We start from the raw sequence: 15,049 nt of genomic DNA, 5'->3' as shown, positions 1-15,049 counted from the left end.
AAGCCAATGTTTAAGACAAACATTCTAATGTTACGTGAAACAAAGACTGCGATAAAGACTCAAATCCATTACGAACGTTAAGGAGCTACTGATATGTATATATATATATATACGTATTACATCTGTCCCACCCTGTTCTGATTTCGCGAAGAAAAAAAAAATACCCCGATATTCCACCCCCCGCATTCGACATTTTACGCCTGCAACTCCGACAAAAAAAGAAACTGGCTGCCTCTCCCAATCTTCTTTTAATAATGCGATTAATGCGATTAATATAATACCTAATACAATCTACATCTCTCTGATACTTTATCAGCAATTAATTACACCGATTAGTACAACTTCTCATCTACTACGGTCTACTACGTATATAGTTTCGTGCAAAAGTGGAAGGAGAGATTGCTTGGTGCATCGAATCCTGTAAGGTAAACTTCTTTTCTCTCGCGATGTTTTTGCTTTTCTTTTTTTTTTATTTTATTTCTTTTCGCGGCCGACCCCCGCGAGATGCACGAGAGAGTTGGGGTGGGCCGTTGCGGCAAATCATCTGACGCGGCATGAACGCGATTTGGAAACGCGTGGGCAACGTGTGTATACAAGGCTGTTCTCACTGTAAATTTAATAATGCAAATTTAATTATCCCGAAAGCAATGAATACAAACATAATAAAAAAATCGATAACTTTCGCAAATAAAACACCTCTTTAGACATTTCTACATAGAAAATTTATAATAATAAATATCAAATAAATTTGTGTAAAAAAATAGTTAACGAAATAATTCCATCATAGATTATCATACAACTATATATATGTGATTTCTTCGAATCAGCAGAGAAAAGTAATTAAATAATTCTTTACATAAATTTCTGGAAAGTATTTTTCGCTCGCATTCTTTCAATCAATGCATTTCATTGATGCGGAAATTTTACAAACATTCGATCCACGAAAATATTTAACCAGACACGGACAGAATTTTTGCGATTATTATTATAATTTGGCAGCAAATTAAATTGCGTGCGAACAACCTCGTACAATGAATAACCGTAAATTAATCGGGCGAGCAAGTCGAGAGTTAAATTGGTGAACCGACCTGCGTGACCGGATCCTTCATGATGAGGACATCGGTGACAGTGCCGAACACGCCGAAATATTCCCGCAGTCTCTCGCTGCTCGTCTGCCAGGAAAGGCCGCCCACAAAGAGCTTGCCGGGTGCCGGGTCGCCGCCGTTCGGCGTACTCCTGCCGGAGCTGCCTGAATGGCTACCGTTTATCGGCACCAACGTGTTGTGGAAGTCGTGCTCGATCGCTCCGTTTGTCGCCTCCATGCCGGCGCTGCAAACAATCAAAGATAAATCGATCGTTAGAGGGGGCTATAATTAAATGAAGGTCTGCGTGACATTTTGGCTCGCGATCTCTACGGTAGATCGAACGCCGCTAAGCGCCACTGTTTATATCAGAGACAATTATCGTAAACATACATAATCTAATTTGATAAATCTAGAATTCTTTATACTTTTATTTTCATAATATTTATAAATGTTCACAAGTGAGCGCTTTTTAGTAACTGTGACGTGAGAGCCAAGCATGTTCTTTAATGACTCTCGTGTTGTAACAGCTGCGACAACTCTCTACTTATCACGTCATAGCTATTTCTATGGGAGAAAAAGTGTGCGTGCAGACGGCGATAAGCATCTCACAAATATTCAGCCGGTTTTATTAAGAGGCCGCGCTCGTACTTTTCGTTTCAGATAATACCGGTCGTCTTCATTCAAGCCTGTTCGTTGATCGGCATGCCCCTCATGATGGCCCATCGGGCATTCGTCACCACGATTGATGTTCAGTAAGTAAGCGCGCGTTTCACTGGTGCTTAAACGAAATAAACATCCTCTCTCCGACAAGGTGTGTAAAAATATGTCATTTCGCAAAACGGTCGCGTCAGCAAATCCTGGAAGTTGGACGGAAAATAGCGCGGCCCGTCTATTTCCGTCGGCAATCTACATTCTATGTATAACGCCAATGTGTTAAGGTCACTGTGTCTGCCGAGCCAACGGCCTTGGCACTGCGTTTCACGTCCGCTTCACGAGGAACTTTTACTTATGCCGTGTTACAGGCGATCGCCCGCGTCTGTTAAAAACCGCGAACAATTTTATCGTAAAAAGCGCGCGCGATCGAGAGACGGCCAAGTTTTGTTCGCCGTTTTCCCGATTATCATTTAGAGAGTTTCGCAAATTGCGAAACTAGGCGCGAGAAAGATATATTTTTTCCAAGCGAGCAAAAAGTATTATCGTCTTTCCAGACTGACCAGTTATCAGAGATTTGAGATACCATCCGTGCCGAGATTTTTCGACCTGCGAAAACCTCGTAGTTTGAAGGTAAGCTGTCCGCAAGATTATTTATTAGTATTAAAAAAAAAATTGTTTCGAGTCACGCTATTTTATGATAATTTTTACGATGAATATGAATAAGAAAGTTTTGATTCGGTAAGGTAAGCTTTTAGGCGGAGTTTCGCTCCAAACTACGGAATAATCGATAATTTCGTGAGAAAGGAGCGTAATGAATCTGTTTTGTATCGTAATAAATTTCCGGCCGATATCACTATCGCCATCGAATGTGCTTATATTTTTAGAGACACGGATAAACGCCAACATCGATTATTTATCGTGGACAAAACAAATAGTTAAAATCATTAATTAAATGCAATCTCGGCAACGTAAATAATTGATACGCGTGTCCTGTGTATTTTCAAGCGAGAGCAATCCTGACGAAAGAGAAAGATAGCGGATACCTTAACCTCCATTAATTATTTTTACAATTATATTGATTTATCGCATATCGTGTTATCGTTGCCTTGCCTACGTACGCTTATATTTGACGTCGCTAAATAATTCATGTTATGACTGCTGTGTATCGCGTTTAAAACTCCACGCGCTTTACTGCGAGAGAGCCCTTTTTGTGCAACAACGGCGAACTGCTCGTTTCATAATGCCGTAATTTGATTTTCAATTAAATGTAAAACGCCATCGGCCATATTTCGCCCGCGATAAAGCTTTGTCTTCCGCTTTGTGTTATTTACAACGTGGCGGCGGGCGCGTCGTGTCGCGATTTCCGTTCGCGAAATGAGGACATTCCGCGCGCGATGCACGCGCCGCCGGATGCGCCCTCCTCTCCAGATCAAAGATCTTATACCGCGAGCGGCGATTAATGCCACCGCGGCGGATTCAGGACGGCGGAGCTCGCGCGCGCCCATCCCGCGCGGCGCATGTGACTCGAGAGATACGGACGAAACTAAGAGAAACTACGGTCGCTCCGTCGTGTATATCTAACTTGAGATATACCGTGCCCGTCGCGGTGCCTTTTCCCTCAGGATCCACATAACGCGTCGTACGTTCACCAGTGGCCGTATACGTGGCGGCGGCGGCGGCGGCGGCGGCGGCGGCTGGTGGGTGCACGGGGAGAGAGGTTGCACGAATGGATGGGGCGGCGGGGTGTGTCGTGTAACGATAGGGTGGACGGTCGGAGAGAGGAGTGAGGGGAGTCGCGCGTTAGCCCGGTTCGGATATATCGCCGCGAGCGGCATGGTCGACATGCGCGCAGCGAGGGCTGTCGCGGGGGTGCGGAGCGGCGAGCGGATAGGGTTGAAGCAGGATGGAATAACAGGGTGGAGCGGAAGGTCCCGGCGAGCGAGAGAAAAGAGGAAAGAGCGAGCGAGCGAGCGAGAGGGAGGATGGGAGAACGAGCGAGAGAGGGTGAGCGCCGGGAGGGTCGAAGAGCGAAACGGGCGAGTCGTTTGGGGGTTGGGAGTGGCGCGGCGAAAGGGATGAAGCGGCGCGGGACGACGGGGGCGACGAGGCAACGTCGTGGGGCACGACGCCGACGAGAACGCGCAGCTGGTGGATCAATACACCCCTCCGCGGCGTTTCTTCTCGCCGTGTGCGATTCTCGCTCCGCTCGGCTCGGCGCCGCTCCGGTCATGTTGGCTAACCCCTCCCCCCACTCCCGCTCGCGATATCTCCCTCCATCCTTTTCCCTTCGCAGTCCGCGGAAGCCGCGATCGGCCTCGCCGCGGAAAACGTCTTACGACGCGCCGCCGCCGTTGCCTTTCTTCTCGCTCCTCTCCGTCCTCTTTCCTTTCTCGCGCTTTGCTCGGAGACGGGACGTCGTGATTATTAAACTATTTTTTTTTCTCTCCCACTTCTCGCTCTCCGGTCTTTATATCTTTCCTTCGCGAGAGACGGTTATTATTGTAGGTATCGGAAAATTTTGCCAGACAATTTTTTCTAGCGATTTTGCAAAAAGGATGCGGGTCGGGGAGAAACGTCTGGGTGCGATATATCGTTTATGTCTTCCCTCGCGATTTACCGAACGACCGACCGACGTCCGTTACTCTTAATATTCAATACGTCGGGTTTTTTTCTTCTCGAAACGCGATCTTTTCGGCACGACGGTACTTTCGAATTGTCATCCGAAATTTTCGGTCCGCAGGGAAAATCGATCGATGACACGTTCGCCGCGCGCGTTCGTTCGCCCGCATGCACGCATGTCAAATTGTACAGACGCGAGATATCTCGACGAGATGCCGATGAATAAAGCCGCGGAGGAAAAGCTTGCTGTCATTGGACTCGGCGGGAGATTCACCGTATCGTTTTCATCGACGAACCAGCTGTATTGATCCTTCGACTTTCCCCGATTTTTGGAGTTGCCGCAGCGCGCGTTCCACGCTGCGCTCGCTTTTTAGCTGAAAACAATGCGCTCGTATTTAAAACTTTTATCGACTTGTATATGGTAAGAAATTAAAATATCGCATGCAAAATATGGGTGAAAAATAATCTCGCGCTGCAGATTCGATATTTCTTTTGAAGTGACGTGCGCTTTGCGGTCGTCGAAAGCGCCGCGAAATTGAGATATCGCCGTGTAAAGCGAGATTAAAAAACATTTGATGCGGTCGAGTGGCCGATTGAACAATCAGCCGGCGTGATATAGTTTGTTGATTGTTTAATCAAGCTACATCATCGGAAAAAGTATCCATTCGTTGGATATATTGGTCTCGCGGTGATACGTGACCGAGCGATCTGCGGTCGTTTCGACGCAAAGCCGATCAAACGTGCATTATCAAATTCACGAATGTCCACAATGTGACGAACGATATCCTCTTCTACCGATGACCTCGATCGTCTTACGTTGCGCCGAGGACGGAGAGAGTGGAAAAAAAAAGAAAAAAAAAAAACAAATGAGCGAGAAGGAAGGAGGAAGAGGAGAAAGAGAGGGAGGAAAAAGAGAGACACAAAAGAGAGAATCGAGAGAAAGAGAAGCAGCGATACACACACACACACGCACACATAAAAGGATTGGATGTCGAAGGGGTGGCGATGTGTAGTTTCAGTATTTTCAGTATCGCTAGACATCCCAGTGCCTAGCAGCAGTCTCCGCGTCCGCCCCCAGCAACGTCGAGGGGTTGTACGCGGGGTCCCTCTCTCGCGCTGGCGCTACTCTTCCGTACCCTGAGCCCCCTACATCCCTCCCTGTATGCCGCGACTCTATCGTAACAGACACACACACAGACACACACTCTCTCTCCCTCTCGCGCATGCGTACGTACACACACACACACGCGCGACCGAGGATCATATTGAAGACGTAGAGGGTGAGTTTTCCTCGCTCAGGTGGGGGGAGGTTCGAAGGTAGAAGAGCTCCCCAGTTCTAGTGGGGGTGGGTGGGGAGAGGGCGCGGAGGCGCCGCCACCACCGAGCGACGCAGTGCCGTCGGGACGCTCGACCGAATGATACGGCCTTCGCAAAGGGGGTGTTTTTCGCCGGCCGCCATATCTCGCCACGGCGATCCGTTCGACGGCGATTCGCACGGAAAAGCAGTACAGAGAAACGCAAGCCGAGAGGGAGAGAGAGAGAGAGAGAGAGAGAGAAAGAGAGAGAGAGAGAGAGAGAGAGAAAGAAAACGAGAGGCTGAAGAACCGCGAACTCACGGAAGGGAGAAATGAGCGGAGAGATCAATCCCCATCGGCCGGGGATATTGTCCTGTCACAGCAGTACGCCTTTAAAGAGTTACTGGTGTGATGGGACATTGTCCTCGTCCTGGTGGTCCACTTCTGATCGCCGCCGTCGCCGTCAGGACTCGCCGAAAAGTACGACAGGATGTGGAAAGTGTGTCCCGCGGTTGTAAGTCGAATTCGTGTCGCGCGCTCGCTTGGTTTCTCGCGGCTAGGCCGGGAGGCCAGAGAGAGGGTGAAGGACCCATTCAGTGTGAGACGACACGAACGAGAGACCTTACGAATGTTGTCGTTCGCACTCGCCACTCGACGACGGGTGAATTAATGCGAAACGCGGAAACGCCCGAACGTCGTGTCACGTCGCTTCGAACGCAACCTGAAGATCACGGGAGAGCCAGTTTCTTCGTTCAATTAGCAATTTCTCCGTACAAATCATTATCGTTCCACGCTCGCCAGCGTGGATGCACCATGGCACGGCGATGGTGTTTCCAGTCGATAAAGCAGCTTCCAAGAGGCGCGGCTGATGCCCGTGGTCGATTCAAGGACCCGTTTCGCTTTCCTCGAGAGTCGCATCGCCAGTTCTCTCTCCGTTTCTTTCGTACGCGAAAATAATGTCAGACGATAGTGAAATTCATCCCCGAGCTGATCTGTTAAGGAATCTGTTGACAATATAAAGGAATCACGGAATGACGGAGGCGTTCTGCTATCCGGAACGCATCTACGTTGTGCCTATAGCCCGCAAAATGGCCGGAGCGCGTCCGTGGATATTCCTGCGCGTTATCGTCGCGCAGTGACCTCTCGTCGTGGAGCAACATCGCGTGTTACTCGCGTCGATCCGAATTCACCGCGACCCGGATACATCCCGGAAATTCTCGACGGTCGTCGCGATCGCGAGAAACGAGCGGGAGAGACGCCTCGGATCGAAAGTCGGAGCCCGAAGAAGGTCATAGGTCTCAATGTAGTTTCGGTGGTAGTCGAATGTGTCTGTTTGCCTCGTGCGAGGTCGATATTTGAATAGATAGAAGATTCACGGGGGGGAAAAAAAAAACAAAAAAAAAAAACAGATTTCGTTGGTTATTTGGTGGTTCGTGTACAATTGCGAGAAATTGATTAAAACGAAATTCGAGGATCGTAAAAAAAATTTACAACTCGTCGAAATTCATTTTGCAATTATCGTGTGGTATTTCGAACGCTATTTTGACTTTTTTCCGTAAATATTTCGCGAATACCTCGATACTCTCGTTGTTAATTAATCCCGCCGGTATTAAAAAGACGATCTGGCCTCGTTCATCATGGTTATTTATCTTCTATTAATCGCGCGCCCGTAATAACCGCGCCATTTACTGAGCAATGAGTCGGCCTTGTTTCCGTTTACGACTTAGCACACGGAATTGGAGCGACGCTGCGAAGGGGCGGCGGACTGCGGGGTCGATGAAAAGGTTAACGCTGGGGTTGAGGTCGATTGTAGGCCTTCTGTCTCTTCCCTTTCGCTCTTCCTTTCTCTCTTTCTCTCTGTCTCTCTGTTTATTGTCTTTATCTCTCCTGCGACCGCTTTAATAGTTAAAATGTAATTTTCACGAAATGATATTCTTAATTCGGTTTTTCTGCCGTCTAAAATTCGCAATCTACTTATCCGCAAAGTGTCTCAAAATTGTTCGTATGTAAAACAAGCTCGAAAATCTCATCAGACACTGTAAACAATGAGTCTTGGTACAGGTTTCTGGTGAAACCGAAGCGGACTTATTTTGCTGTTCGATATATTTTACACCGCCATTCTTTTTTCGTCTTAGTAACATGATAAAAAAAAAAAAAAAAAAAAAAAAGACCGAAATAATTGCGTCATCCCAGCAAAAATATTATCGATGCCAATTTGGTCTGTAACCTTTCGGTGGTCCAGAAAGTTTCTCTCGACCGAGTTAGATAACACGGAATATCGATTTCACTTCCAGAAGCGAGGAATTTATATTCCATCGGTAGAAAAACATTGTTCCTTAATTATGAAAATGGTACGAAAATATCGTTTGTTCGTATATTTGCTCCTCTCGGTCGGATAAAAGTTTTGGCGGAGAAAACTTTTCGTAATTTGTTCGGCGGAATTCCATCTGAGATTAAAGCAGAAACTTCGCTGCTCGCAAATTCAAATGTCCGCGTGAATCATTTCAATTTCTTTCATGACAGTTCAATTATATATTCTTCCACGATCATTAATTTTTCCTTACGCAACCCGTCGCATTCTCCGTGCAATATTCTTACGTCACAATTCCGAGTCGCATCACCGGATGCGTTTACTTTTTACTCTTCGAAGTGCAACTCGTCTTTCGATTCTCCGGTTTCTATTCGCGAGTAGCAACAAACCGATGAAGAAATCACGGTATCCCCACGAAGTTGGAGATAAACTTTAACGAGAAGAATTGAAGGCAGTGCGCATTCGGCAACACCGAGATAAAATACGAAAAGCATTAAAGCAACGTTCCTCGAGGCGAGATGTTCTCGCGGGCTGGAGCCCTCAAATGAGCGTGTCGGGTGAAACGGATGTCGGACGCGGCCAGAGCGGCACGTTCACCGAGGTTTGATTAGCCTGTCGCATTAGTCGGGCGAGGCATGTCAACGGGAGGACGGAAAGAGTAACAGCTCGTCGTGCTCGCTCCGCGCCGGCGGAGTTGGATTTCGCGCAGTCGGCAGTGGTGACGCGGTGGTGGTCGTGTGCTCGTTGATGCAAGTGGGGGACGCGGACACGGGTCGTGCCGTGTGTAGGGGTGGGTTTTGTCGTACAATCCCTCCCGGCACGCGGGGAGGAGGAGGGAACGATGGTACAGGGCACCGCCACGCTGTCGTTGATATTGCCTCCGTTCATGGAGGCAGTGTCGACGTCTCGTGACGGTTCCTCCTCCCGCATGCAGCGCAGCGCAGGAAGCGGATCGCTGTTCGCGCCGCGGAAGAGGGTGCACTGCCGGCCTGCGGAATGATCCACGGAAATTTCTTGGCGGCGAGTATGAGCCGGGGAGGAGAGAAAGATGGTGGAGAAGATCGATCGGACGGAGGAAAAGCCGGGGACCGGTGCTACCCATCGAGAGACGCGGAGGAACGCGCCCGGCGGAAAAAGAAAGACAGAGAGGCGAAGGGGAGTGGGCCACGCCATGTTTAAATCCCCGTGAGAGCCTTTAGATAGAGAATCCTATATAAGTGTGTAGCGTATAGAGTATACATTATCTGGCACACGCAGATGTGTTGTGTAGTTTTTTCGTTAGAGTATTATATATATATATATATATATATATTAGATATTCCGCTCTCTCTGTAACACAGTCTGTATACTGATTTTGAATAAATCTTAATCCGATCGGAATTTCTGTTGCTTACTTGGACGCTTTAACTGGTCGCTCCAATTCCGCTTTCGATTAGATTTCGATAACACGTTTATCCGATCAAGTAAAACCGATCCACCATTTAGCTGCGATTTTGTTTTGTTTTTTTTCAAAATAGGCGATTTAAGAAAATTTGAGAAATCTACAAAAATTAAAAAAAAAAAAAAATAAAAAAAAAAACAAACTGTCGATATACGTTTTTCTTGCGAAAATCTATTCGTGGTATTGATACAAATAGGTCGGAGATAGGTGTAAATGATAGAATATTTTAGTGAACGAACGATAAAGTCACATTAAAAACGGTGTATTCATTCGAGCAATTTGCATGCTTTGCACGTTGCGATCAGGGTTGCAATTAGACTGTGCACACATTTTATAAATGTGTTGGACACCGTATTCCAACAAAGCAATGCACTTCTTTTCGCTGTGTCTCCTTTTTCTTAATTTACGTGTCTTACCTGCATACATTCCCTTTTATCTGATAGAAAAAAAAAAAAAAAAAAAAAAATTAGCGCCAAGACTAAATCGCTTCACTCCGCAAATAAAATGTCGCAGCAAAATGCAAAATTGCAATTTCAGCCGAAAAGAGTCAAGACCGAAAAAAAATATTCAGAGTAACTTTTAAAGCGTGAAAAAGTGCAAAAGCAATTACAAGCGAACACACATATATAAATCTCTCATGTGATAACTCGCGCGTGAAAGTACACGGTTGGACGCCGTTATCTTTTTCGTTTTAGCATCCTTTTAAAGACGGCCTTTGGCGAAAACACAGCGGAACGTGAAGTCGAGTTGCCGGCGCGTCTTAATTTATTTTAATTTGGACGATATTAGTTTTAATTAAGGCACACAATTAACGTGGAACACGTCGACGGTTCGCGACACGATGTGCGAGACGAAGATAACGCGGCTTTAAAAGCTTTGAGGGAAACTGTCCGAGTGGAATTCACGGAGGGTGTAAATACTAATTGTGCATTGCGATGCGTATTCATTAGAGAAAACCGTTATCTCGTTTTTTTTTCTGTCCGCATTTTATTTAATACTCTAGCTATTAGAGAGCTTTCTTAGAAACGTGTGCGACAGCTATCGCGCGTAAAAAAAAACTATAGGATTCGTAAAACGGGAGACATGTCAAATGCCGCGCAAAATGTGATTTGATAAAACGTGATAAGAAGTTTTCTCACGCGAGACAGACGTGATACGAAAAAGAATTTAAAACTTCCATGTCGCTATTATTTCTTTCGCGTGAATCCATTGCGCGCTCCAATTTTTCTCGCGTCACAATTTCATACGCTCCTTCTATTTGTATTTCAATCGAATAGCCGCGAGCCGGCTTATTTCCTTTTCCACGCTTTTCGCACGTAATTTAACAGTAACGTCGAACTCGTTCCGGAGTTTCCGTATCTTTCTCTGCCTTTCTCCCGAGCCATCCCAACTTTTCCCTCTCTGGTTCGTGTATCCAGCACTCACGTTATTGGATCAATACGCGGGGTTCCAATTAATCCACGGGGGGTACTCACCCTCGACAGATGGCCGGAAAACGCTATAGTCTACCATACCGACCCTCCCGAAACCGCACACGCGCTACTACTATCATCGTCTTACGCATTATCCGGCGCGCAACGTCTCGGGAAAATGCTCGTGTTCGAAAGTATATGCAAAATATAGGCAAATTAATTAATACATACGGTAGCTTAGTGCACGATAATATATGTCACTCCATATTTGTCTTTAAATATTAACGCAATCAGTGTATTATGTAATATGAGCTATAATATGCGAAATAAAATATTCGAAAGCAATAATACATTATTCGTATTGATGCTTTCTGTTTGATGCTTTTTCTATTTTTAATATACATATTATATATATATTTTTTATACATATATATTTTGTTTAATCCATACAATTTTTATAAAAATTATTAAAAACTGTGTACGGCAAGCAGTGAAATGAAGACGTCGAAAATGAATCGTAAAATATCGATAAAAAAAACAACGTTAAAAGCGTTAAAATTTAAATATTTAAAGATTGGCCGCGCTTTCAATTGATTTGCAGTAATCATTTTATTCTATAAAAAAATTTAAAAACCTATATTAACTTTATGCTATAAAATTTATAGTGCTACGGCTGCATGCAAACGTAGCTTTTTACAGCCATTATCGGTGACTGGTGCGAATGCAAATCGTTCTTTTTCAATCGAGATTGTCTTTTGCTAATGGCATCATTAAGCAGATCGATCGGATGCGATTTTCGCCCGCGGTTACTGCGATTCCATTCTACTCCCGGCGATCGCATTATCTAGTCTAATCTTATGGTCCACCACCTAACATTCTCCCGCTCTTCTTTTTGTCTTCTAACTGAATCTGTCATCGGAATTAAGTCTCCGTAATCGCTTCGCCCGCCTTTTAATGTCCGCTCAATGAAATCTGCATAATCGGCGCGCAATTATGATCATTCGCGAATGCGGTATTTACTTCTTCCACACAATTTCTCTTACGTTCGGTGAAAACTTTTCTTCCGAATAATTTTCACATGGAACTCGAACTCTACTCTCTCGCGGAATCTCTGAATTGATTTGCGCCAGACTCACTTTTCATTTTAGCGCTTGCAAATCTTCATTATCGCGGTGTTTATTTTAAGATTGATAGCGACAAAAAGGGAAAGTCACCCTCTTTAAATGACACGGCGCCGACCTACATTTATCGCGAGATCACGCGTATCCCGTGGAGGATCGGTGGCATCACGTGTCGCCGCGCGGTTAATACGACCGCACGGTTATATATCCGTCTCGCCTCACCTTGCCAAACGGGCGTGGCTGTGTTTGCATTTAATTAATCATCTTGGCGCGGCACAATACCACCGCGTAATTCTATCGATCCGCCGCCCGTCTCGAAATCATTTATTATCTGGTATTATACAGCAGCTCATAACCGCCGGATATTTTCCGACGTATTTTCACACAGCTAAATTTCACTCGCTATGTGCAATACGTGCTCCGACAGTGGAAATCTATATTTCAAGAGTATGACAGAATTAATTTGAATTATTAAGCCGCTGTAATACTTCTATACAATTCAAGATCGTGACTTTAGAATATCTGTTAAATAATTGTGTATTTTTTCACGATTTTATAACTTCTTATTAATTTCATCATTGAAAAATATTCTAATGTTTAGTAATTGTTATTCTTAAATTTACCCCGAATAATAATAATTATCTAAATTAGCACTAAAATTAAATATCAATGTAAATACAATTTTAGATACGTAAAGAAATTTGTTGCTGCATTTTATTGTCAAATTAAAAAAAAAGCTCTACGTCTAAACTGATTATATTATTAAACTCATATCGATTATCACAACAATCGATTTGCGGATAAATAAAAGTGTGTTTTGGAATAGAAAAAAACGCGACAGGTAGCCGGTAATAAATTTATCTGTGGCAGATAAGGTAAAGTATCGCCGGCAATGCGCATTGCCACAACGTTCTACCTTGCCGACGTATGCGTCTTGCTTCCGGTGTACCAGCTGGCAATACTGATAAGCATCGAATGATACCGCAGTTTCATTTCGATATATACATTCGCGACATACACGTGACAACGTGACATATACTGCTGTTTCAACATATTCTTATTAAAAATTCATTTCTGCATTACATCCAAATTCAAATTGAATATTTCAATTAATTATGGTATAATTGCTATATTAACAATCATGTAAATTTATGTAAATTTATGTAAATTAATATATTAAAATAATTGATCAAGAGCATAATCAAAAACATAGAAACATATTGAAAGATATATTAAAATTTAAAACTATTAATAAACGTGTACAATGAGCAAAACGGAATAGCACGGGATTAATTGAAGTTATTCGAAATATGCAGTTTGCGCAAAGGGAAATTAATAGCGGAAACCGCGGGGAACTGTAAACTATCGAATAGTCATTCGACTATTTCGACTATATCGCTATATCGAGGTAGATCGGGCATTCTTCAGTCGTTATCGAGCGCGAGAATCGCGAGAATGCGATTCAATTAAGATACGAGTGGCTCAAAGTCCGGATTAAGTACGCCTGCTTCGGTAATTTTCTGTACTGATTTAAATCAAAGTTATTTCTATGAAAGAAAATTTACTTAACTCAAATTGGCTCTAAGCGACATCGTTATTTAGACCCCGCGACCCTCGTTAGTATAATCCTCTTTCAGGTTTCGGAGCCTTCTAAGTGATCTTCTAAGAAATTTGCGAAAGCCACAAACGTCTGAATTACATCTCTTTTCCGCTTTGCGGAATCTTGATTATACCATCGAAAATTTCAGCAGTGTATACAAGTGTTTTCGTTAATCTGTTCGATATTTAAAATACATAAATCAGCGCAGAATAAAATCTCGAGAAATATACAAATATAATTTTATTACTTCCTTGAGAAGAAGACAGTTTCCTACATTTATCGAATAATTACTTTTCACTAAGGTACGTTTCTCTAAAGTGAGATCTTTTCCTTTACAACTTCAGACTTTAAATGTTCAGTTTCACTTTCTTATTATGTACTAACGCCGCACTGCTAAAGACAAATATTTACGCGACGCCACCGGAACTTGGACGGAAAAGGATAATCTTGCTTAAAGAGCACTTTAATTGGATGTGAACATTTTCTCTGGCGTGGCGTGACTGCACACTGGGTGGGTTAGCAAAATCACGCATTACCAAAACAAAATGCGCGCTATAATATTACACGAATTGCATAATCCATTTTTTAAGCAGAAACAATAACATTTGTATTAATTAACGCGACCTGATCAGGATTGGGTTAACATTCATCGATCGAGGCGCGATTGCGCTGGCGCACGTTTGCCCTGCAATCAGAAAGGCGAACATAACGTACAAGCGGATTGCAGCATGTTCTGACCCCCTTCTTTCCTGCGTATCATAATTAGCATTATCTCCTTTTCAAAGTAAAGATATTTTTTATTTTTCATAAATAAAAGCTAGCTACGGATAAGCTATAGAGATTCAGTAATTAATGGTTAAAGTATGGAATTTCTTTATTGTTCTTATTAATATAATTTTTTTTTTCTATCTGCTAAAGCGAGAATCGTCTCTTATAATACAATAAGACGCTGGAGATTGGCGATGCTGAGACCTCTGAAACAAGCTGCGCATTCATAACCGTGCGCATCTCCATTCCAGCCGTCTAACGTCCAAATAAACTTCGCTCGCTAATCCCATTAGAGAGGTCTAAGAAAACTCGACCGATTTTTCGAGTCACGCAATTTGCTACAGAACCTACGTGGACAAACGAAGGGAGCGGCAATCAAATGTTTCCGCAAACTTCTTCCTACCGTGAAAAGTTCAACCTGTCGAAAGCACGATATTCGACAGCCGGAACAAAAAGATAGAAAGTAATAAAAGGTGAGAAAAAGTTAGGGAAAAAGAGGGACACGGACGTTAACCAACTCACAGCAAAATCAAACAACACGAAACAGACAGAGCAGAGAGGAACGGTATATCGAGACACTACTGTACATTGTATTAGTCTATGGATCAATCGGTGGAGCTACTGTTCAAACAAGATCCAGAGACCTGTGAAATATACAGAGAGAGAGAAAGAGAGAGAGAGAAAGAGAGAGAAAGAGAGAGAGAGAGAATATACGTTACTGCTACAACTGTTACAATTGTCGG

At 44.0% G+C, this 15,049-nt stretch overlaps 2 protein-coding genes across 11 annotated transcripts in view; one reads left to right on the top strand and one right to left on the bottom strand.

The window, feature by feature from the left end:
- The window catches only part of msi (musashi), a 104,587-nt gene that overhangs the window by 19,747 nt on the left and 69,791 nt on the right, over positions 1-15,049 (bottom strand). For all 8 annotated transcript variants that reach the window (XM_067354309.1, XM_067354306.1, XM_067354305.1 and 5 more), the window contains one exon: positions 1,089-1,329. In XM_067354309.1, the coding sequence (XP_067210410.1) occupies positions 1,089-1,329 (241 nt within the window). The remainder of the gene's footprint in view (positions 1-1,088; positions 1,330-15,049) is intronic.
- LOC105672534 (uncharacterized) overlaps positions 1-15,049 on the top strand; it is a 96,981-nt gene that overhangs the window by 28,309 nt on the left and 53,623 nt on the right. For 2 of the 3 annotated variants that reach the window (XM_067354323.1, XM_067354324.1), the window contains exons 3-4: positions 1,746-1,837; positions 2,294-2,369. In XM_067354323.1, the coding sequence (XP_067210424.1) occupies positions 1,746-1,837; positions 2,294-2,369 (168 nt within the window). Of the gene's footprint in view, positions 1-1,244; positions 1,384-1,745; positions 1,838-2,293; positions 2,370-15,049 lie in introns of those variants that run through there. The other variant, XM_067354325.1, reaches the window with a different exon arrangement.

Source organism: Linepithema humile, chromosome 4 (genome assembly GCF_040581485.1).
Source record: "Linepithema humile isolate Giens D197 chromosome 4, Lhum_UNIL_v1.0, whole genome shotgun sequence".
NCBI lineage: Eukaryota > Metazoa > Arthropoda > Insecta > Hymenoptera > Formicidae > Linepithema > Linepithema humile.
This window is presented reverse-complemented; position numbering and strand designations above follow the sequence as displayed.